At 45.2% G+C, this 23,682-nt stretch overlaps 1 protein-coding gene across 2 annotated transcripts in view; it reads right to left on the bottom strand.

Annotated features, from left to right (window-relative positions):
• The window catches only part of flnbl (filamin B, like), a 95,324-nt gene that overhangs the window by 32,635 nt on the left and 39,007 nt on the right, over positions 1 to 23,682 (bottom strand). For both annotated transcript variants that reach the window (XM_071336990.1, XM_071336991.1), the window contains exons 8-25: positions 20,327 to 20,464; positions 19,612 to 19,738; positions 17,542 to 17,678; positions 16,588 to 16,781; positions 16,151 to 16,264; positions 15,930 to 16,073; positions 14,946 to 15,069; positions 14,532 to 14,692; positions 13,616 to 13,876; positions 10,869 to 10,986; positions 10,360 to 10,628; positions 9,468 to 9,746; positions 7,700 to 7,840; positions 7,220 to 7,400; positions 6,289 to 6,462; positions 6,000 to 6,162; positions 1,387 to 1,547; positions 415 to 582 (exon numbers count right to left, since the gene is read on the bottom strand). In XM_071336990.1, the coding sequence (XP_071193091.1) occupies positions 415 to 582; positions 1,387 to 1,547; positions 6,000 to 6,162; positions 6,289 to 6,462; positions 7,220 to 7,400; positions 7,700 to 7,840; positions 9,468 to 9,746; positions 10,360 to 10,628; positions 10,869 to 10,986; positions 13,616 to 13,876; positions 14,532 to 14,692; positions 14,946 to 15,069; positions 15,930 to 16,073; positions 16,151 to 16,264; positions 16,588 to 16,781; positions 17,542 to 17,678; positions 19,612 to 19,738; positions 20,327 to 20,464 (3,054 nt within the window). The remainder of the gene's footprint in view (positions 1 to 414; positions 583 to 1,386; positions 1,548 to 5,999; positions 6,163 to 6,288; positions 6,463 to 7,219; positions 7,401 to 7,699; positions 7,841 to 9,467; positions 9,747 to 10,359; positions 10,629 to 10,868; positions 10,987 to 13,615; positions 13,877 to 14,531; positions 14,693 to 14,945; positions 15,070 to 15,929; positions 16,074 to 16,150; positions 16,265 to 16,587; positions 16,782 to 17,541; positions 17,679 to 19,611; positions 19,739 to 20,326; positions 20,465 to 23,682) is intronic.

Genomic DNA, 23,682 nt, shown 5'->3' with positions numbered 1-23,682 from the left:
TCCCCACCGCCGCGTTCCCCGCCGTCTCTTACAACTAACAGAAGTAAAACTAATCCAGTCTGACATTTAGGTGCTGTGACTGCCAGAGAGGGGCCACCACACACTGAATCAAACCTCACCTTTAGGTGCTGTGACTGCCAGAGCGAGAGGGGCCACCACACACTGAATCAAACCTCACCTTTAGGTGCTGTGACTGCCAGAGAGAGGGGCCACCACACACACACACTGAATCAAACCTCACCTTTAGGTGCTGTGACTGCCAGAGAGAGGGGCCACCACACACTGAATCAAACCTCACCTTTAGGTGCTGTGACTGCCAGAGAGAGGGGCCACCACACACTGAATCAAACCTCACCTTTAGGTGCTGTGACTGCCAGAGCGAGAGGGGCCACCACACACTGAATCAAACCTCACCTTTAGGTGCTGTGACGGCTACAGAGAGCGGAGCCACCCCGGCCTTGCTGCAGTCCACAGTAAAGGATTGTGGGATATTGGCACGGACCCCTGAGCTCACGCCGGGTCCTGAGATCTTCACCTTGCTGGGGTCAACCATGTCCTTCACTGGTACCTTGAATGGACTGCCTGATGGACAAAGAGAGTGTTAAATGGCAGAGACTGTTTGATACACTATCAGACAGCTGGGCTTAGAGTTTTTCCTAAACCAGGTTATCAGAAGAAAACTAAGATCAACGTTAAGGTGAAACTCTGGGCACCAAATGGAACATAGCCAACAGTGTGTCCTTCACTGGTCTCTTGAACCAACTGGCTGGTGGACAGACGGGACTATCCCTGGTTCTACAGGACAACAGATAGTTGGCGGAAAACCGGCAACCCAGGGAACCCCCTGCCCAGGAATACCGGCAACCCCATTATATTTTTACAAAAATAATGTTAAAATCTTGTCTTATCAGGAGAAATGGCAAGCCAGCAGCACTCACTTTTTTCACAGCCTATGCCCACGTTGTAGACATGTGATTACATTTTTCGGTTCTTCTGTTAGCAATATTTATATAAACATTTGAACAAAATATTTCTCCAACACCTTTTTTTGTTCAATCTAATTTCGTGGACCTCCTGCATTACCAACCCCCCCCCCCCCCTCGGGTTCACATTATGGTTTTGACCTAGCACTACACAGCTGATAAACATTTAATGGTAATAATTTCGAAACAAACATACGCACAACGATATCACCCTGCCAAGACCCACCTGCTCACATCCCCATCACTCTGCCACATGGCTTCAAACACAACCGATTCAAATAATCAAAGCTTGATGAGTTGGTTATTTGAGTCAGCCGTGCAGTGCTAGGACAACCAAATGTTGACCCAGGGGGGAGCCCCCATGACACAGTTAGGGAAACCCTGTAGTAGATAGTCTAGTTACCTGGGATGTGTTGTCCTCCATATGTGATGTTAACGTCGTACAGGCCTGGGACAAATGGGATGTATTCCACGTTACAGCTACCGTCCTTATTGTCTTTACAGGACATCTTAGACTCGGATGGGCCCTCTACTGTGATGCCCAGGCCTCCGATACCTGCCCCTCTGGGGAAAAACAAAACACGGCAGACAGGATTAGAGCAGACTACTGTATTAATGGAACACGGCAGACATCTCAGCGAATAGAATGGAGCTGAGGGAATGGCGGTCATTTTACATTCTCCTATTTAGTGAATTCTTTCCCACTCGTTATTTTTGTACATAATGTTTCCACCGTGGTTTCCTACGACCGAGAACAGCTTCTGGATATCCCAACAGCTATCCCTAACCTCCATGTGGATGAGGACGTCAATGAGTCATATTGATTATCGCGGACCAGACCCAAATTCGACACTTGGAGGAGAAAACAGCGCTAGCGGGCGGCGTGCGGGATACCTGATGAGACTACGTCGGAGAGTGGATAACCTGCCTCTACCGTCTATTCTCCAGTGATTGCACGTTTACCAATAGAACAAACTAGATGAGCTCCATTCTAGACCATCCTATCAACGTGACCTGAAGAACTGTAATATGTTTCTACTAGTCCAGGGTAAATATAACTAGCTGGCTATTCTATACAATCGGCAGGACAGAACGGCACCGTCAAGGAAGCTCAGAGAAAGGGGTGCGTCTCTTAACAGCTGGTGAACGATCTCTAATATTAAGGAAGTCTTGAGTTGCTGCTCACCCGAGATAGAATACCTCATGATAAGCTGTAGACCACACTATTTACCAAGATAGCTACGAAAAATAGAAACTGTCTATTTACTACCACAAACAGACGCTGGCCGGGGATTTTAATGCAGGAAAACTGAAATACATTTTACCTCATTTCTACCAGCATGTCACTTGTGCAACTACAGGCACATAAAAAAAATTAAAAACTCAAATCACCTTTAGTCCACACAGACGCATACAAAGCTCACCTTCACCCTCCATATCTGACCATAATTATATCCTCCCGATTCCTGCTTACAAGCAAAAACTCAAAAACGGGAAGTACCAGTGAGTAAGACATTTAACAGGCTAACATGCACAAGGCCACAGGGCCAGACAGATTACCAGGCTGCATACTCACAGCATGAGCTGACCAGCTGGCAAGTGTCTTCACTGACATTTTCAACCTCACCCTGACCCAGTCTAATACCTACATGTTCGAAGCAGACCACCATAGTCCCTGTGGCCAAGAACAGGTAAGGTAACCTGTCTAATGGCTACATCTAAATGACTATAGACCCGTAGCACTCACATCTGTTGCAATGAAATGCTTTGAAAGGCTGGTCATGGCTCACATCAACACCATCATCCCAGACACTCTAGACCCAGCCCAAATCGTATACCTTCCTAACAGATCCAGAGATGACGCAATCTCTATTGCACTCCACACTTCCCTTTCCCACCTGGACAAAAGGAACACCTATGTGAGAATGCTGTTCATTGACTACAACTCAGTGTTCAACACCATTGTGCCCTCAAAGCTCGTCACTAAGATTAAGACGCTGGGATTAACTACGTTACATAACCAAAAGTGTGTGGACACCTGCTCGTTAAACATCTAATTCCAAAAGCATGGGAATGAATATGTAGATGGTCCCCCCCCCCGTCGCTGCTGTAACTGCCTCCACTCTTCTGGGAAGGCTTTCCACTAACATCTAGTGGATTAATCTCAAAGGTTTTCAATGGGCGGGGTTGAGGTCAGGGATCTGTGTAGGCCAGTCAAGTTCTTCCACACTATCTGGATGTCCATACAGAAATGGTTCTCGCTTTTTGCACGGGGGAATTGTCATGCTGAAACAAGAAAGGGGCCTTACCCCAAACTGTTGTGACAAAGTTGAAAGCACAGAATCTAGAATGCCATTGTATGTTGTAGCATTAAGATTTCCCTTCACTGGAACTAAGGGGCCCAAACCATTAAAAACTGCACCAGTTGGCACTACGCATCTGGGCAGGTAGCGTTCTCCTGGCATACACCAAACCCAGATTCGTCAGACGGACTGCCAGATGGGGAAGCACGATTCCTCACTCCAGAGCAGCTGCCTTGACAGAAACTAATGGGGATCCATAATAAACCCCAGGAAGAGTAGCCGCTGCCTTGGCAGGAACTAATGGGGATCCGTAATAAATACAAAGGAGATGATCGTGGACTACAGGAAATGGTGGGCCACATCAACAGGACTGTTGTGGAGCAGGACAAGAGCCTCAAGTTATTCCGTATCCACATCACTAAGGAGCTATCATGGTCCACACACACCAACACAGTTGTGAAGAGGGCACAACAACGCCTCTTCCCCCTCAGGAGACTGAAAAGACCTGGCATGGGCACTCAGAACTTTGAGGATCTACAGCTGCACCATCGAGAGCATCCTGACTGGTTGCATCACTGCCTGGTATTGCAACTTCTCGGCGTCCGACCGCAAAGCACTACAGTGGGTCGTGCGAACGGCCCAGTACATCACTGGGGCCAAGCTTCCTGCCATCCAGGACCTCTACACCAGGCGGTGTCGGAGGAAGGGAGGAAGGCCCTAAAAATTTATACTGTGCTCAATTTATACTGCTCTCTGCTACCGCAAGGCAAGCGGAACCGATGCATCTTCTATCCACCAAGCTATAGGACTACTAATATAGTTACACACTGAACAGCTTCTACCCACCAAGCTATAGGACTACTAATATAGTTAACCACTGAACAGCTTCTACCCACCAAGCTATAGGACTACTAATATAGTTACACACTGAACAGCTTCTACCCACCAAGCTATAGGACTACTAATATAGTTACACACTGAACAGCTTCTACCCACCAAGCTATAGGACTACTAATATAGTTACACTGAACAGCTTCTACCCACCAAGCTATAGGACTACTAATATAGTTAACCACTGAACAGCTTCTACCCACCAAGCTATAGGACTACTAATATAGTTACACACTGAACAGCTTCTACCCACCAAGCTATAGGACTACTAATATAGTTACACACTGAACAGCTTCTACCCACCAAGCTATAGGACTACTAATATAGTTACACTGAACAGCTTCTACCCACCAAGCTATAGGACTACTAATATAGTTACACTGAACAGCTTCTACCCACCAAGCTATAGGACTACTAATATAGTTACACACTGAACAGCTTCTACCCACCAAGCTATAGGACTACTAATATAGTTACACTGAACAGCTTCTACCCCCCCAAGCTATAGGACTACTAATATAGTTACACACTGAACAGCTTCTACCCACCAAGCTATAGGACTACTAATATAGTTACACTGAACAGCTTCTACCCACCAAGCTATAGGACTACTAATATAGTTAACCACTGAACAGCTTCTACCCACCAAGCTATAGGACTACTAATATAGTTACACTGAACAGCTTCTACCCACCAAGCTATAGGACTACTAATATAGTTACACACTGAACAGCTTCTACCCACCAAGCTATAGGACTACTAATATAGTTACACTGAACAGCTTCTACCCACCAAGCTATAGGACTACTAATATAGTTACACACTGAACAGCTTCTACCCACCAAGCTATAGGACTACTAATATAGTTACACACTGAACAGCTTCTACCCACCAAGCTATAGGACTACTAATATAGTTAACCACTGAACAGCTTCTACCCACCAAGCTATAGGACTACTAATATAGTTACACACTGAACAGCTTCTACCCACCAAGCTATAGGACTACTAATATAGTTACACACTGAACAGCTTCTACCCACCAAGCTATAGGACTACTAATATAGTTACACTGAACAGCTTCTACCCACCAAGCTATAGGACTACTAATATAGTTAACCACTGAACAGCTTCTACCCACCAAGCTATAGGACTACTAATATAGTTAACCAATACCTAACATTGACCCTTTATGCACCGACTCTATTGACTTACCACATACGTTGCTGTTTATCTATGCTGTTGCCAAGTCGTATGTAACATACCTCAATTACCTCATACCCCTGCAGATCGACTCAGCACCGTCCCCCCTGTGTATAGCCATGTTATCATGGACTCAGTACTGCTACCCTGTGTATATTAGCCATGTTATCATGGACTCAGTACTGCTACCCTGTGTATATTAGCCATGTTATCATGGACTCAGTACTGCTACCCTGTGTATATAGCCATGTTGTCATGGACCCAGTACTGGTAACCTGTGTATATAGCAATCTTATCGTTACTCGTTGTGCATTTATCCTCGTGTTATTTCATTTTTTTTTTTTTATCTATGCATTGTTGGAAAGGGGCCGTATGTGATCATTCCAATGTTAGCGTACACCTGTTATTTACGAAGCATGTGACAAATAACATGTGATTTAAGAGCGGGTTGAACTAAACTACTGAACTAATGCTAAAGTCAAGTTTCCCCTGTTGATCAGTGCTGTCATACCTGGGTTCATTAAGCACCAAACAGGAGAGAAGGTTTTAAAAGAGAATGAATGAACATCACTACCTCGTTCTCTGTGTCTTAAGACATGAACGCGTGTGTGTGTACCTACCTGGTGATGATGGAGAAGTTGTTGGGGGCCTCTGTGATGGCCTCCTGGAGCCCGGGGCCCTTAGCCAGAACCCTGGTGGGATCACAGCCCTCCTCTACCCCCACCTGGAAGGGACTCTTCGGGACCGGAGACTCATCATACAGCACCTCCACAGCATGGACGCCTAGGAGATCAGAGAGAGGTCAACCTTTTGGACAACCAACCAACCACACAAATCCATTCATAATGCCCTTTCCTTTTGTTTTTACGTCAACAGTGCTCAGAGGCAGCTGTTGTTTATTTATTTTACCGTTTTCGAAGGGTGTGTACTCAATGCCATAGGTCCCGTCTGCCTTGTCAGTGACGATACAGTCAGTCAAGGCTCCGGAGGGATTTCTGACCTGGGCTTTGATGTGGTCACCTCCCTTCTTAGTCAGAGACTTGGCATCGACCGTAAACTCCGTAGTCGCTTCCCGGAACAACGCTGGAGAGAGAAAATTAAATTAAATAAATTGTTAATTTTGGTCGACTCATCTCGGAAGATCTCAACATCTCATGAAGAGTCATGTTGAGCTTTGTTGACTTTGTTCCTAAAAAAAATATATATATAAAAAAAGCTCTCCATCCAGGGGTGCTTCTCCGCAGCTGACCCAGTGCTTCAACATCTGTGTGGGGGTTGTAAAACTCCCCGTCCCTCACCAGCCTCCAACCCGACTGCCCCTTTCAACTCTAATTGTTCCCTTTCATTGAGGCAGCAGCAGTGACGTTCCTTCTCTGTCACTGCTCTGAGGTGAGGTAATGGTTTTAGACTTCACCGTTCAACCGCGTAATTGAGAAGCCCGAGTTGCTTCGAGAAACTCTCCCATCTGTTCTTGACAAAGCAAAAGTTAGCCACTACACAAAGGGCTCCCCCGGTGTCACGGTAATAACCCTGTAACCCGGAAAACAAACAGTAGTTGTGCTCGATCAGAATAAAGATGAGTCACTTTCAGTTAGTTTAATAAAGTTGATCCTCTCCTACAGATACCCAGGTTAAAGAGTGACAAGAGACATGCTACAATGCATTTTAACACGGGGTTTCAGGAGTTTGCTTCTCAGTGCCACTCAAGTCAAATTTATTTTTATTTTTTTTAAACACTTTGTACGTCAACACTTGTCACAAAGTTCTTTACAGAAACATAGAGCAACAGTATGTCTAATGGAAAACTCAGAGCAACAGAGTATCTGTAAATAAAGCCTACCTCGTCCCTCCACTCCGGGGCCAAACACCTTGACTCTGGACGTGTCCACAGCAGGGTCGACCATCACCTTGGCAGGGAAACCAGGCGTCGCCTTGCCTCCGTACTTCAATAGCAGGGTGTACATCCCAGCGGTCAGGGGCACGTAGGTCACTGTGTAGGTGCCATCTTTGTTGTCGATCACCTGAATGAACAAAATAATAAAATCATTTTAAAAACTTTATTGCGCGGAGGGAATTTGTACCTGTAACCACACGAGTTAGCGTGTTGGATGCATCAACCAAGCTTTTCTATGAGAATGAAATGCAGGACTCGTAAGAAAACAGGATGTCGTCACGAGTCAACAGCCAGGTTAATAACTCTAACGAGTAAGTAGGGTTCCTACCATCATAAGAAAAGATCCCTCCGCAATATGTTTCTATAAATATTTAATTTCCAATTTGTTAAGACCCCCAGAGATCGCCACTCTCTCATGGTACACACCTCCGTCTTAGCCTTATTGTTGCCAGAGTCAGAGGCAGCGTCCAGGGTGAGTTGACCCGGTCCAGCCCTGGAACAATCCACGTTCACCACACTGGCCTCTCCCACCTTGGCCCTCTTCAGGCCCGAGCCAGACGCCACCACCTGACAGAAAGATATTTAGAGGTATTTAGTAGACACCCTCATCCAGAAGGACTTGGCTACAATAAGTACATTCAACATCAGTAGTCATATTGGTTTTACTTGTAATGAATGATAAATCACAATCTTCCTAAACATCAGTACAATAGTAACAGTACTAGCAAGAAAAAATATGAAAAAACACAAGTATAACAGGAAAGTGTTATAAGTCCCAGGATGGTGATTACAATCCGGCATGAAGGACAATGAACAAAAGGGATGTGTGCACACACTTAATTTGGAAAGTATTCAGACAACTTGACTTTTTCCACATTTTGTTGGGTTACAACCTTAATCTAAAATTGATTAAATCTTTCCCCCCCCAAATCAATCTACACATGATAACCTGTTTTCACTTTGTCATTATGGGGCAAGACATTTTTGCACATTTATTAAAAATGAAACAGAAATACCTAATTATTCAGACCCTTTGCAATGACACTTAAAATTGAACTCGGGTGCATCCTGTTTCCACGGATCAGAGAGATGTTTCCACAACTTGGAGTCCACCTGTGGTCAATTAAATTGATTGGACATGATTTGGAAAGGCCCACACCTGTCTATATAAAGGTCCTACAGTTGACAGTACATGTCAGAGCAGAAACCAAGCCATTAGTTTGAATGAATTGTCCGTAGCGCTCCGAGACAGGATTGTGTCTGGTCTGATTAAACCAAGACTGAACTCCTTGGCCTGAATGCCAAGCTTCACGTCGAGGAAACCTGGCACCATCCCTATGGTGAAGCATGGTGGCGGCAGCATCATGCTGTGGGGATGTTTTTCAACAGCAGGGACTGGGAGACTAGTCAAGATCGAGGGAAAGATGAACAGAGCAAAGTACAGAAAGATCCTTCATGAAAACCTGCTACAGTCTAGGGTGAAGGTTCACCTTCCAATAGAACAATGACTTTAAGCACACAGCCAAGACAAAGCAGGAGTGGGTTCAGGACAAGTCTCTGAATGTCCTCGAGTGGCCCAGCCAGAGCCCGGACTTGAACCTGATCGAACATCTCTGGAGACCTGAAAATAGCTGTGCAGCGACGCTCCCCATCCAACCTGACAGAGCTTGAGAGGATCTGCAGAGAAGAATAGGAGAAACTCTCCAAATACAGGTGTGCCAAGCTTGTAGCATCGTACCCAAGAAGACTTGAGGCTGTAATCGCTGCCAAAGGTGCTTCAACAAAGTACTGAGTAAAGGGTCTGCATAATTATGTAAATGTCATATTTCTTGTTTGTTTATTTAATCGATGTGCAAAAATGTCTAAAACCCCTTTCTTTGCTTTGTCATTTTGGGGTATTGTGAGTAAATTGATGATGAAAAAAACGATTTAATCAATTTTAGAATAAAGGTATAATGTAAAAAAATTTAATTACTTTTTTTACAGGGGTCTGAATACTTCCCAAAGGCGCTGTATATATTATAATGTGCTATTAAACAGATGCTTTTAATCCAAAGTAACTTAAATTGTGCACACATGACTAAGTATGGGTGGTCCCGGGATTTGAACTCACTACCCTGGCATTGCAAGCACCATGCTCCATCATCCGAGCTACAGTTAACCCGTGTGAGAAAGCGTGCGCATATATCCCTACCTTGGTGGGGTCAAAGGGGTAGTTGACGTCAGCATGGAAGGGGGATCCTGGGATATGTGTCTCTTCAAACAGGATGTTCACCAGGTACTCTCCTGGCTCCGTGGGAAGGTACGACACGCTACATGTCCCGTCCCCGTTATCAGAGCACTCGATCTTGGCTTCGGTGGGCCCCTCCACAGTCAGGCCCAGGCCACCGGTCCCTGCACCTTTAGTGTCGATGGTGAACTCGGCAGGATTACCCACCAGCCCTCCCTTCAGACCTGGACCAAACGCTTTCACCTGGAGGGAGTGACAGAAAAAAAACACCCGTCAGCAAGCACTTCATCACTACTTGTGTTTTTGTTATAAGTATTGACATGTTGAATGCACCGAGCTGTCTGTTTAAACTACTGGCACACAGCTCAGACACCCATGCATACCCCACAAGACATGCCACCAGAGGTCTCTTCACAGTCCCCAAGTCCAGAACAGACTATGGGAGGAGCACAGTACTACATAGAGCCATGACTACATGGCACTCTATTCCACATCAGGTAACTGATGCAGCAGGAGAATCAGATTTGAAAAATACACCTTATGGAACAGCAGGGACTGAAGACACACACACAAATAGAGATTGTGTGTTGTGTAGTGGCCGGAGGACATACAATGCATTGTGAAATCTTTTGTAAAATTAATTTTAATGTTTAGAAATTGTATATAACTGCCTTAATTTTTGATGGACCCCAGGAAGAGTAGCTTGCTGCCTTGGCAGTAACTAATGGCGATTCATAATACATTACAACAAACAAATCAATCATGAAATAATCTATCACGAAACTACAAGGTAATTACATTGAGACGTATGACAACTACAAAGTCATGTACATTGTACATCAGTGTATGGCTGTACCTTGCTGGGGTCTGGAGGCAGTGTGGCCTCCACAGGGAAGGGACTGCCTGGGATTGGGTGTCCATCGTAGGTCACCTCCACAGCGTAGAGACCCTCCTCCTTGGGGATGTACTTCACCGTGCTGTTCTCGGGTTTCTTCCCGGGCTGAGCCTCCAGCACACAGGGGACATGCTTACCACTAGGGCTGCTGATCTTGACCTCCAGTTTACCCTGGCCTCCCGCTCCCTTGGTGCCCACCACAAACTCCTGGTCCTGCCCCACCTCCACTCCTGAACAAACAAGAGGAGACATAGTTTAACGTTTCAGCACATAGCCTTTCTAAAGCACCAAGACAATCCCACAAAGGCACATGGGTAACACTTCTCCACCTCCACTAGTGGAAGGGGTTTTAATGACAAGGACTTCTCCTGAAATGGCAAACCGTCGTAGCACCATAGAGGCTGCTTAATTAACAACAGCTGATAGAGGAGGAAGCTAGCGTACGCTAGTCAGAGGTTAACACTACTTACTGCCATCCAGGTTGTTGACCTGGACCTTGGTGACATCCAGAGGAGCAGCCACTCCCACAGTAAAGGGACTCTTGGGGATGACATCTCCTCCAAACGTTATGATGATTACCATCTCTCCCTAGAGACAGAGACAGAGACACAGAGGGAGCGACAGACAGACAGACAGACAGAGAGAGAGAGAGAGAGAGAGACACAGAGAGAGAGAGACAGAGAGAGAGACACAGAGAGAGAGGGAGACACAACACGTTAATTGAGCCTTTACCTATACTAGTGATCACAGATGAAGAATGTCTGGTAAATAGAGGACCTGTCCCTTGACAGGATACTACAGAGTACCACAGTAGCGCTCTGTCATTGTTCATCCATATATTTATATATTCTTATGCCATTCCTTAATCCATTAGGTAGTTGTTGTGGAATTGTGAGATTACTTGTTAGCCATTACTGCACTGTCGGAACTAGAAGCATTAGCTACTCGGATTAACATCTGCTAACCATGTGTATGTGACCAATAAAATGTGATTTGATTGGAGTATGAGTCATAATACCCATAAAACCAAGCAGTCAAACATGGAAATGGTTCCAATAATTTCCACCCTTCATTTTTCCCCATAGGGGGATTTCAGAAACACTTCCAATAAGGGCTGTGTTTCATGTTGACTTACCCTGGAGTGACGTTTTGATAACCATGTAAATCTTTATAGGACAAGGTGACTTATCTATACAGTCGCCTGTATTTACACGCCAAAAATGAAACGCAAATTTAATGCAAATGTGGTTATTATAAAGGACTATAAATATCTTGGTGATTTGCTATCATCTTTGAATGGACAATTCTGTGAACTGTCTTGTGCAAGTTTAACATGGACACAATACTTGTTTAGCAAAGGTTACAGCTAGAGATGACGTGCAGGAGCTTACAGGGATTTGTAGTTTTGCACGATGTCTACTTTGATGCTAATTAGCATTTTTGAATCGGAAGAGTAAATATGGACGAACATATTGATAAGTCACATTGTCCTTTAAAGATTTACATGGTTATCAAAACATCACGTCAGGGTAAGTCTACACAAAAAACAGCCCTTATTTAAGGGATGGCCATTTTAACATACACAATAACGTTGACAGAGAGATGTTTCAAATACTATTTGAAATAGTTTAAAATACTTTAGCTGTGCTCGATTGCGCTTGCCTGGCTTATCTGACCAACAGACCACTCAATCCAGACAGGCTAGAGCAAACTCAACATAACGAAAGATGTTAAATACTATTTGAACCCATGTCTGGTGCCTTGACTCAACTGTTGTTGGAGCATACTTGACAGTATGTGAGTAGTCAGTTACCTGTTGTATTGCAGTATACTTGACAGTATGTGAGTAGTCAGTTACCTGTTGTATTACAGTATACTTGACAGTATGTGAGTAGTCAGTTACCTGTTGTATTACAGTATACTTGGCGTGTGAGTAGTCAGTTACCTGTTGTATTGCAGTATACTTGGCGTGTGAGTAGTCAGTTACCTGTTGTATTGCAGTATACTTGGCGTGTGAGTAGTCAGTTACCTGTTGTATTGCAGTATACTTGGCGTGTGAGTAGTCAGTTACCTGTTGTATTGCAGTATACTTGGCGTGTGAGTAGTCAGTTACCCGTTGTATTGGAGCATACTTGGCGTGTGACTAGTCAGTTACCCGTTGTATTGTAGCATACTTGGCGTGTGAGTAGTCAGTTACCCGTTGTATTGCAGTATACTTGACAGTATGTGAGTAGTCAGTTACCTGTTGTATTGCAGTATACTTGGTGTGTGAGTAGTCAGTTACCTGTTGTATTGCAGTATACTTGGTGTGTGAGTAGTCAGTTACCTGTTGTATTGCAGTATACTTGGCGTGTGAGTAGTCAGTTACCTGTTGTATTGCAGTATACTTGGCGTGTGAGTAGTCAGTTACCTGTTGTATTGCAGTATACTTGGCGTGTGAGTAGTCAGTTACCTGTTGTATTGCAGTATACTTGGCGTGTGAGTAGTCAGTTACCCGTTGTATTGGAGTATACTTGGTGTGTGAGTAGTCAGTTACCCGTTGTATTGGAGTATACTTGGCGGTATGCGAGTAGTCAGTTACCTGTTGTATTGGAGTATACTTGGCGGTATGCGAGTAGTCAGTTACCTGTTGTATTGCAGTATACTTGGCGTGTGAGTAGTCAGTTACCTGTTGTATTGCAGTATACTTGGCGTGTGAGTAGTCAGTTACCTGTTGTATTGCAGTATACTTGGTGTGTGAGTAGTCAGTTACCTGTTGTATTGCAGTATACTTGGCGGTATGTGAGTAGTCAGTTTCCTGTTGTATTACAGTATACTTGGTGTGTGAGTAGTCAGTTACCCGTTGTATTGGAGTATACTTGGTGTGTGAGTAGTCAGTTACCTGTTGTATTGCAGTATACTTGGTGTGTGAGTAGTCAGTTACCTGTTGTATTGCAGTATACTTGGTGTGTGAGTAGTCAGTTACCTGTTGTATTGCAGTATACTTGGTGTGTGAGTAGGCAGTTACCCGTTGTATTGGAGTATACTTGGCGTGTGAGTAGTCAGTTACCTGTTGTATTGCAGTATACTTGGCGTGTGAGTAGTCAGTTACCTGTTGTATTGCAGTATACTTGGTGTGTGAGTAGTCAGTTACCTGTTGTATTGCAGTATACTTGGTGTGTGAGTAGTCAGTTACCCGTTGTATTGCAGTATACTTGGTATGTGAGTAGTCAGTTACCTGTTGTATTGGAGTATACTTGACGGTATGCGAGTAGTCGTAGTTGTCGATGATGTCAAAGTCTTTGACGGCGTCTCCCTTGCCGGTACCAGTGAACTGGACGTCCACGGGGGCCTTGCCTGCTCCTTTAGTGTGCACTGTGAAATGGGTCGGTTTGCCACACTCCACTCCTGAACGAGCCACTCCAGGACCCTCGGCCTTGACCTTGGAGGCATCATGGGAAGGTTCCACTTTGACCCTGAACGGGCTGATGGGAATCTCCTACAAAACAGAAAAACCTTTAACAAAACCTTTTGCACAGGATGGAACATTAACTTACACATATCTTACATGCGTAAAACACAACACAATTCAAAACAAAACTTACCATTAAAACCCTAAGACAAGTGAACGGGCTATTATGTTCCACATTATTAAGGGCTGGTTCTGTAACCAGATTAAGCCTTTAGGACCCAGATTAAGCCTTTAGGACCCAGATTAAGCCTTTAGGACCCAGATTAAGCCTTTAGGACCCAGATTAAGCCTTTAGGACCCAGATTAAGCCTTTAGGACCCAGATTAAGCCTTTAGGACCCAGATTAAGCCTTTAGGACCCAGATTAAGCCTTTAGGACCCAGATTAAGCCTTTAGGACCCAGATTAAGCCTTTAGGACCCAGATTAAGCCTTTAGGACCCAGATTAAGCCTTTAGGACCCAGATTAAGCCTTTAGGACCCAGATTAAGCCTTTAGGACCCAGATTAAGCCTTTAGGACCCAGATTAAGCCTTTAGGACCCAGATTAAGCCTTTAGGACCCAGATTAAGCCTTTAGGACCCAGATTAAGCTCAATCTGGGTCCTAAGAGTGCTGCTTTGCCCTAAAAAACCAATGGGAACTATGCCTAATAAACTGCTATGTGTGTGTCCATCAGTCACCTACCTGGTCAGTGAACAGGACCTTAATGGTGAGACGTCCTGCTCCAGGAGGGATGTATTTCACCGTGATGGTGTCGTTGGCATTTGGGATGATATCAAAGTCCACGTCCTCCTCTTTATCACTGATTATATTGGCATCACACTTGATACCCACACTCACGTCCCCTGGAAAACACACACCATATATATATAGACACTGAGTGTCCCCTGGAAGAGACACATACACTGTGGACAAAACATTAAGAACACCTTCCTAATATTGAGTTACACCCCCCTTTTGCCCTCAGAACAGCCTCAATTCATTGGGGCGTGGAATCTACAAAGTGTTGAAAGCGTTTCACAGGGATGTTGGCCCATGTTGACGCCAAAGCTTCCCACAGTTGTGTCAAGTTGGCACGTGTGCAGTGAAGTGTGTTACCTTCCCCAGCCTCTGTGCAGTCCACAGTGAAGTGTGTGGGTTCATTGGCCTTCAGTCCCGTCCTCTCTATTCCTGGACCGAAAACCTTCACCTTGTGAGGATGGCTGCCCTTCCCAACCTTCACCTGCACAAGAAGAACAGTTCTTTGTTCAATTTTACACAAGGTCCAATGGAAATCCACCTTCTGCTTTATCCCGAACCCGTCTGAAAGGACACCCACCCAGGTTGGAGCGCACAAAACTTTAAGAGAATTGACAGGAACAATGTTTAGGACAATAACTGTAGGAACCAGGAACAGGTTTAGCTTACAGCCTGTAAACTACAACAAAACAATGGAATGTCACACCGTCCGAAAATAGTTTTTATACGATTGTATCATCGACCTGAAGTCAGTGTCCTGATTTCAGTTAGGCTATGTGCGTTGCGCACGGGGGGGGGGGGGGGGGGTCAACTGGCGTTAAGGCAATATAAAAATGACAGTTTTGGTTCTACCAGAAGTCTGATTTGGTCATTTCTTTATTTCAAAATTGTTACAAAAGCCACGAACAACCTCAGTAAAATCACTGCTCAAAACACTATTAGGCCTCGCTATTTGTAGCATCCTTAGTTCTTCAACAATATCTTCAACAACATTACTCAGAAGCTATACATCTGTGGTGTTACTGACCCAAAAATGTACAGTATTCCTCAGTGTGTGTGGTTATCAGAATGAGAGGCTTCTTAGGTTAATCTTTCGTATTCTCCTGAGTGACATTGGATAGATTAGCTTCAGGACTCTCCAAAATGGTCAGTTAGATTACAGTCCCTAGTGGTTATGGTACGTTTACGGTAAGTAGTATTCTCCTGAGTGGTTGTGGGTATGTAACAGTCATCCCTCCCCTTTGCGACAGCAGACAGCGGTTGTTTTAGTGTTAGTCTAAGGTTATTATTATCCTCCAGAGCGGTTATGTTTTGGTCAGGAACATTGTCCTGTGGTGGTCTTACCCTGAAGGGACTGTTGGGTACACTGACTCCTGCCCAGGTGATGGCGACCGTGTGTTTGACCGCGGCAACGGGCGTGTAGGAACAGGCATAGACACCGTCTCCAGTCTTCTTCACCTTAACGTCGAGGGGACCGCCTTCGGCACTCTGTGGGTTAGAGACAACGTAGTAGCCACTAGTCCGTGTGTGTGTGTGAAACACGTACGTGTGTAGGGTTGTCTTACCTGGGCAGAGATCTTCAGGGGGCCTGTCCCAGCATCCTTAGTGTTGACGGTGAATTCTGCCGGTTTGTTGATGACACAGCCACTCTTCTCCAGGCCTGGACCGTAGGCCTTCACCTGAAACAATCACAATACCACACCGTTACAGATATGCTACTGTAGCAGCAGATACTAACAGTAACACTACTGGTGTCCCCCAGGTCTCACTACTGGTGTCCCAGAGGGGCTCTGTACTAGGTCCTCTATAATGTATCATTACTGGTGTCCCCCAGGGCTCTGTACTAGGTCCTCTATAATGTATCATTACTGGTGTCCCCCAGGGCTCTGTACTAGATCCTCTATAATGTATCATTAATGGTGACCCCCAGGGCTCTGTACTAGGTCCTCTATAATGCCTCCACTGGTCTCATTACGGAGACAGGAAGAGTGACGTCACTCACCAAGCTGGGGTTGCTGTCCTGGTTGTCAGGGACGATGTAGGCCATGAAGGGACTGTCCTCTATATCGTCGTCGTCACACATCACGTGGACAGCGTACTCCCCTGCCTCCGACGGCCAGTACTTCACATCACATGAACCATCGTTCTGGTCCTCACACTCTATTTTGGCCTGGGACGGGCCCTCGATGGCAAAGCCTGTTAGAGGGAGGTGTAGAATGGCTATTAGCTCTATAACAAAGACCAAATCAATTTTTATTGGTGACATATACATGGTTAGCAGACGTTAATGCTAAATGCTTGTGCTTCTAGTTCCGACCGTGCAGTAATATCTAACAAGTAATCTAACAATTTCACAACAACTACCTTATACAAGCAAGTGTAAAGGAATGAATAAGAATATGTACATATAAATATATGGATGAGCGATGGCCGTGCGGCATAGGCAAGATGCAGTAGATGGAATAGAGTACGGTATATACATATGAGATGAGTAGTGTAGGGTATGTAAACATAAAGTGGCATAGTTTAAAGTGGCTAGTGATACATGTATTACATAACGATGCAGTAGATGGTATAGAGTACAGTATATACAGATGAGTGATGTAGGGTTTGTAAACATAAAGATGGCAAGATGCAGTAGATGGTATAGAGTAGAGTATATACAGATGAGAGTGATGTAGGGTTTGTAAACATAAAGATGGCAAGATGCAGTAGATGGTATAGAGTAGAGTATATACAGATGAGTGATGTAGGGAATGTAAACACCATGTTGGTCTGAACACTGCCTCACTGAAAGCTTTGTTAAAGATATGTTTTTGAAGCTGCATCAACAGATATACAACATCTGGTTGATTTAAACTGAAGAACAATGTCAACGCATTAGCAGTAGGCCTACAGACCAAAAGCACAAATAGACAGCTTTAATTCAAAAAACAGTATCTTCAACAGTCCTTACCTAGAACGCCCACGTCAGTGCCGATGGATTCCGCCACAAAGTCAGCGGATTTACCCACCATGCCTCCCTCCAGACCTGGCCCCCAGGCCCTGATCTTCTGGTGGCCCGCCTCCGGACCAACCCCCACCTCAAACGGACTGGGACAGAGACACAATAGTAAGACATATGTTCCAAAGACTTGGTTCCACAGAGGGATTCTTGAAACCCATAATCATGCCTGTAGTATCTCCTTTCCATGTGCTTTATGTTCCTTTTGCCTTGCCAGCGCTACCGAGTACAGTGGTGTCTTTCTGCACAGGAACAAGACGTGATTGTTTTCAGAACATGCCCTTGAAAAATGGGTCTGTAGTTAGTGGGAGAGGCAGACAGCCATTAAGGTGAGTAATGCTGGGAGCTGAGGGCTCTGTAGCATGTCAACAGAGCCTGTTCAATGCGGAGACAGACCGTGGTAACAGACTACCCAGTCTGGGAGGTAATCCCAGTCTGGGAGGTAATCCCAGCTAATCCGTCTCAGGCACGGTAGTACTGTAGCCAAGCAGACCCCTCCACAACATGGCTTTAAAGGGCTTGTGGTTAGGGCCTTTTTAAAAAGAAACATTTCACTCAAACTCATTGTATTTGTTTCATTAGTCCACTGTTGATTTAGTCCCAAAATGTTTTGCAAGTCAGCTATCAAGTTTTAGAATTATCAAAAATACAGAAAACAGTTTTGCATCATACCGGCTGTATTTTTGCCCCGGGTTTCTGATCAAGAGCTCGTATACACATGAAAACATTAAAGGACTCTGGGAAAATCGACAGAACATTACTCAGATGCCCAAAAACAATATCACATTCAAAATGGGTGAATCTTCCCATTGAGAGAGGCATTTCAACCTGGTCCTGAGAGCACTGGCACACAAGGTCAGCTGGGAGCCTGTTCAATGCTTAGTAACACCATGGTAACAGCATGGGGGTAATTCCAGGAGACCATGTCTAGCACTAACAGACCAGAGCCCTTTCCTAAACAGTCTATCCAAGCTGTGTATTAGCATTACCAGAGCCCTCTAAGAGCGCGTTACGACCTGTAATCCAATCCTCATTGTAGTAAACCCTGATGAAGATATGGAAAATGCTTAATAAAATGTTGGAGACTAACTCCCCTCACAGCGAACTGTGACCGTTAATTATTTTCAGTTAGAGAATTTCACAGGTTTCCGTCGTCAGTGTGGCATAAAAATGATTACATTTCCTCAGGCTGAAACTAGCTCTCACACACTAAAAGCGTAATTTCCAGGGTTGCTTGTTAAATTAATCTGTCTGGAACCAACAGTCTCTTTCTCAGGGTACATAGCCTAGATCCTGGTGATGGGAAATGTGAGGAGACATACAAAATGTTAGACAGTGCTATGTTTGGCGCTACGGTAGCTAACACACACCACAATGACACTGGATGTCTGTCTTCCAGCACCCACCGGCCCCCCAGAGGTAACCACACCGGCCCCCCAGAGGTAACCACACCGGCCCCCCCAGAGGTAACCACACCGGCCCCCCCAGAGGTAACCACACCGGCCCCCCCAGAGGTAACCACACCGGCCCCCCCAGAGGTAACCACACCGGCCCCCCCAGAGGTAACCACACCGGCCCCCCCAGAGGTAACCACACCGGCCCCCCCAGAGGTAACCACACCGGCCGCCCCCAGAGGTAACCACACCGGCCCCCCCAGAGGTAACCACACCGGCCCCCCCAGAGGTAACCACACCGGCCCCCCCAGAGGTAACCACACCACCTCAAGTCCCTAGCTACCACGTTCTACCCCACCTCCTAAGTCCCTAGCTACCACCACAGTGAGTTCATACTAACATGTAGAGACCGAACAATCAGCCATGGATAGGCCAGGCCCCTCCCACCACATGCACAGCTCTAGTTGTCATACGTGACCCAAAGGAACCAACAAGACTTCACCCGAACGTGTCAGGTGACAGTCTAACATGGAGCTTCTGTTTTTTGATGAACAAACCCAAAGCAGAGAATGGGAAAGTGAAGCTTTGACTTTCAGTATGTAGAGGGCTCCTGGATCAGTCATCTCACCTCTTGGGGATGTGCTGTCCTCCCCAGGTGATGGTGACCGTGTACTTCCCAGGGGTGTGAGGGTAATAGTCGTAGTTAAACACCCCATCACCAGACTCCTTCTGTTTCACTGGTTCCTCCATACCTTCTACATGGAGAGAAGAGGACAAGAGGAGAAGAGAAGACGAGAGGAGAAGACAAGAGGAGAGGATAATTATTAACCTTTGTCAACAGGGAAGTCATATTTTAACACCAAGGTCGCTTTTACAAATCTCTGTACCCCACACATAGATAATTGTAAGGTCCCTTAGTCGAGCAGGGAATTTCAGACAGATTCAAAACACGAAGACCAATGCCTCACAAAGAGAACCTATTGGAAAAAAGCAGCATGGTGGAATTATAACACTTGACAGTGTATCAATACACCCAGTCCACTACAAAATATATGCTAGAAAAGGTTGGAGACCACTGCTACAAAGACATCAGCAGGAGCTAGCTTTTACTACAGAGTGGAGTAGGAGGGAGGTAGGGAAGGAGGGGAGAGGTAAAAGGGAAGGAGGTATGGAAGGGGGAAAGGTAGAAGGGAAGGAGGTATGGAAGGGGGAGAGGTAGAAGGGAGGGATGAAGAGGGATCGTTGGAGGGAGATTTAGAAAACCGAGTGGGTCTTCTGACCTCAAGGGGTCAATAAATGTCTAAATTAAAAATAAAATAGCCACGTATTAACTGTTAACTCACTGGGTCCTTTAACTGTGACCTTTAGATCCCCACTTCCTGCGTTCCTGGTGTCCACTCTGAAGTCAGCCACCTGTTTCACTCTGACCCCTCTGGGCTGGAGGCCACGTCCTGTGGCACGACACGCCCCTGGCATTGACGCTGAAACACAGAAGACAGGAGACTTAATACAAGAATCACTTCAGCCCTGAAACTAATTTCTTTATTCATTCATGTATTCCCAGTAGTGTCATCATAGTGAATAAGTCCTCTGTGCTAAAGCCTTTTACTTTAGTAAAAGTATCAATACTTTACTATTTACAGTCAGGTCCATTAATATTTGGACATGAACCATTTTGGCTCTGTACGCCACCACAACGCAGACATTCAGCTTTAATTTGAGGGTATTTACATCCAAATCGTGTGAACGGTGTAGGAATTACACCACTTTTATATGTGGTCTCCTCAATTTTAGGGGCTAAAAAGTATATTGGACAAATATCATAAATTAAATTGTGTGTTTTAATACTTGGCTGCAAATCTTTTGCTGTCAATGACTGCCTGAAGTCTGGAACCAAATGCTGGGGTTCTTCCCTGGTGATGCTCTGCCAGGCCTTTACTGCAGCTGTCTTCACTTCCTGCTTGTTCTTGGGGCGTTTCGCCTTCAGAAAGTGATATGCATGCTCAATTGGATTCCGGTCAAGTGATTGGCTTTGCCATTGCAGAACATTCCACATCTTTGGCTTCAAAAAAATAAATAAATTGGGTTGCTTTCGCAGTCTGCTTCGGGTCATTGACCATCCGCACTGTGAAGCGCCGTCCAATTGAGTTTTGAAGCATTTGGTTGTAACTGAGCAAATAGTAGCCCTAAACACTTCATAATTAATCAGCATAATTTGTCAGCAGTCACATTAATAAATACAAGAGAACCAGTTCCGTTGGCAGCCATACACGCCATAACACCACCTCCACCATGCTTCACAGATGAGGTGGTATTGCTTCAGATCATGAGCAGTTACTTCCCTTCACACACTTTCTCATCATTCTGGTACCAGTTCATCTTTGTCTCATCTGTCCATAGGATGTTGTTCCAGAACTATACAGGCCTTTTTATAGACTTTGTTTGGGAAACTAATCTGGGTTGTCCTGTTTGAGGTTTACATCTTGTGGTAAACAGTCTGTATTTACTCTGGTGAAGTCTTCTCTTCAATGTTGACTGACACAGATAATCCTACCTCCTGGAGGGTGATCTTGATCTGGGACATTGTTGTGAAAAGGGTTTTTTCTTCACCAAGGAAATAATTATTCTGTCATCAACCACAGTTGTTTTCCGTGGTCTTCCCGGGCCTTTCGGCGTTCCTGAGCTCAGTGTGTTCCTTTTAAGAATGTACCAAATAGTTGATTTGGCCACACCTCAAGTTAAGTTTGCCATCTGACGGGCTCGTTTTGATTTTTCAGCCTAATGGATGGACTTGCTTCACTGGCAGTGATAGCTCTTTGGACTTCATATTGAGGGTTAACAGCAACAGAATGCAAATACCACACTTGAAATACACTCTAGACCTTTTATCTGCTTACTTGTAAATTAACTAATGAGAAAATAACACCTGGCCATGGAATAGCCTCAAACAGTTGAGGTGAAGGGAGCTGCATTCAGACATACTAAAACATCACCAAAGACTGAGAAGGCTTGAAGTCGGAGGGGGTTTCTAGACAAACAGTAAATAGATGCTCACTCTCCAAATCAACAATCGCCTCTGTTTCAGTTACCCATTTGAATAAAAAACGACTACAAATCCTTTGTTTTGGAAAATCCACTTGTGGGTCTGTAAAGAGAGAGGGTTTAGGGTCATGGCGCTGTGCTGTGTTGTACTGTGAGGTCAGTTTGGCGTGGAAAAGCTGCATCAGGGAGATGGAATTTTGGGTTTTATGAGCTAGGCTGTAGGAGGAAGAGAGAGGAGAGGGGCTGAACAAGGCTGCCAGCTCCTGTCCACTATGTCCTGGCTTGAGGCTTAAGGCGTCCACATGCTTCCCAGCTGAAAGAGTCTGTGCATATATTCTGACAACATTTTGTGATGTTTTGGACTTCGGTGAGACTTTGGCTGTTAAGGCACACATTTCTGGAGACAAGCCAAAGTCTACACCCCTTCGTCGGTGATTAGTCAACAGTAGGGATTCTTCAATACAGTCTTGTCATTCAACTAGAGACGACTCGTTTCTGAACAATCCCCCCCCCCCCATTGAGAAATACTGCATCAAACAGCTTAGTTAGATGGATGTACCACTTAGATCTCTGCTGCAAAAACAGATATCTTGAGTTCTTAATTAATGGACAAACGGTTCCATTGCCACTTTAAGCGAAGGTCTTTTAAGAGGGTATGCGAGCACACTGGTTCGGTTCAGCTAGCCAAGTTTGTCGAGGCGCCAGCCGAACTGAACAACGCCTTTAATCCTAATGCTGGGGATTTCTGTTCCCCTTCTCTCCACTTTCATCTTTTCCTAATCACACCTTTCCATCCCCTCAGCCCTGACCCAGCAGCTAGCTAACAGCCAGAGTCGAGCCAGGTCACCGCCCCCCTGAGAGGGTGAGGGGGGAGTAAGTACAGTAGGTGGTGAGACATGAGGGGGAGGCCGCTGACCGCTCAGTGGAAACTAACAAGACAAACTATGTACACCCAATTATGTCAGACAGAGTTCTAGAATCTAGCCAGAGTCCTGTATACAGGCTAGACCTGGGGAACAGGGGTTCTAGAATCTAGCCAGAGTTCTGTATACAGGCTAGACCTGGGGAACAGGGGTTCTAGAATCTAGCCAGAGTTCTGTATACAGGCTAGACCTGGGGAACAGGGGTTCTAGAATCTAGCCAGAGTTCTGTATACAGGCTAGACCTGGGGAACTAGAATCTAGCCAGAGTTCTGTATATAGGCTAGACCTGGGGAACAGGGGTTCTAGAATCTAGCCAAAGTTCTGTATACAGGCTAGAACTGGGAAACAGGGGTTCTAGAATCTAGCCAGAGTTCTGTATACAGGCTAGACCTGGGGAACAGGGGTTCTAGAATCTAGCCAGAGTTCTGTATACAGGCTAGACCTGGGGAACTAGAATCTAGCCAGAGTCCTGTATACAGGCTAGACCTGGGGAACTAGAATCTAGCCAGAGTTCTGTATATAGGCTAGACCTGGGGAACAGGGGTTCTAGAATCTAGCCAGAGTTCTGTATACAGGCTAGACCTGGGAAACAGGGGTTCTAGAATCTAGCCAGAGTTCTGTATATAGGCTAGACCTGGGGAACAGGGGTTCTAGAATCTAGCCAGAGTTCTGTATACAGGCTAGACCTGGGAAACAGGGGTTCTAGAATCTAGCCAGAGTTCTGTATATAGGCT

Source organism: Salvelinus alpinus, chromosome 12 (genome assembly GCF_045679555.1).
Source record: "Salvelinus alpinus chromosome 12, SLU_Salpinus.1, whole genome shotgun sequence".
Classification (NCBI taxonomy): domain Eukaryota; kingdom Metazoa; phylum Chordata; class Actinopteri; order Salmoniformes; family Salmonidae; genus Salvelinus; species Salvelinus alpinus.
Note: the sequence above shows the minus strand (reverse complement) of the source record. Positions and strands in the feature narration are given on the sequence as shown.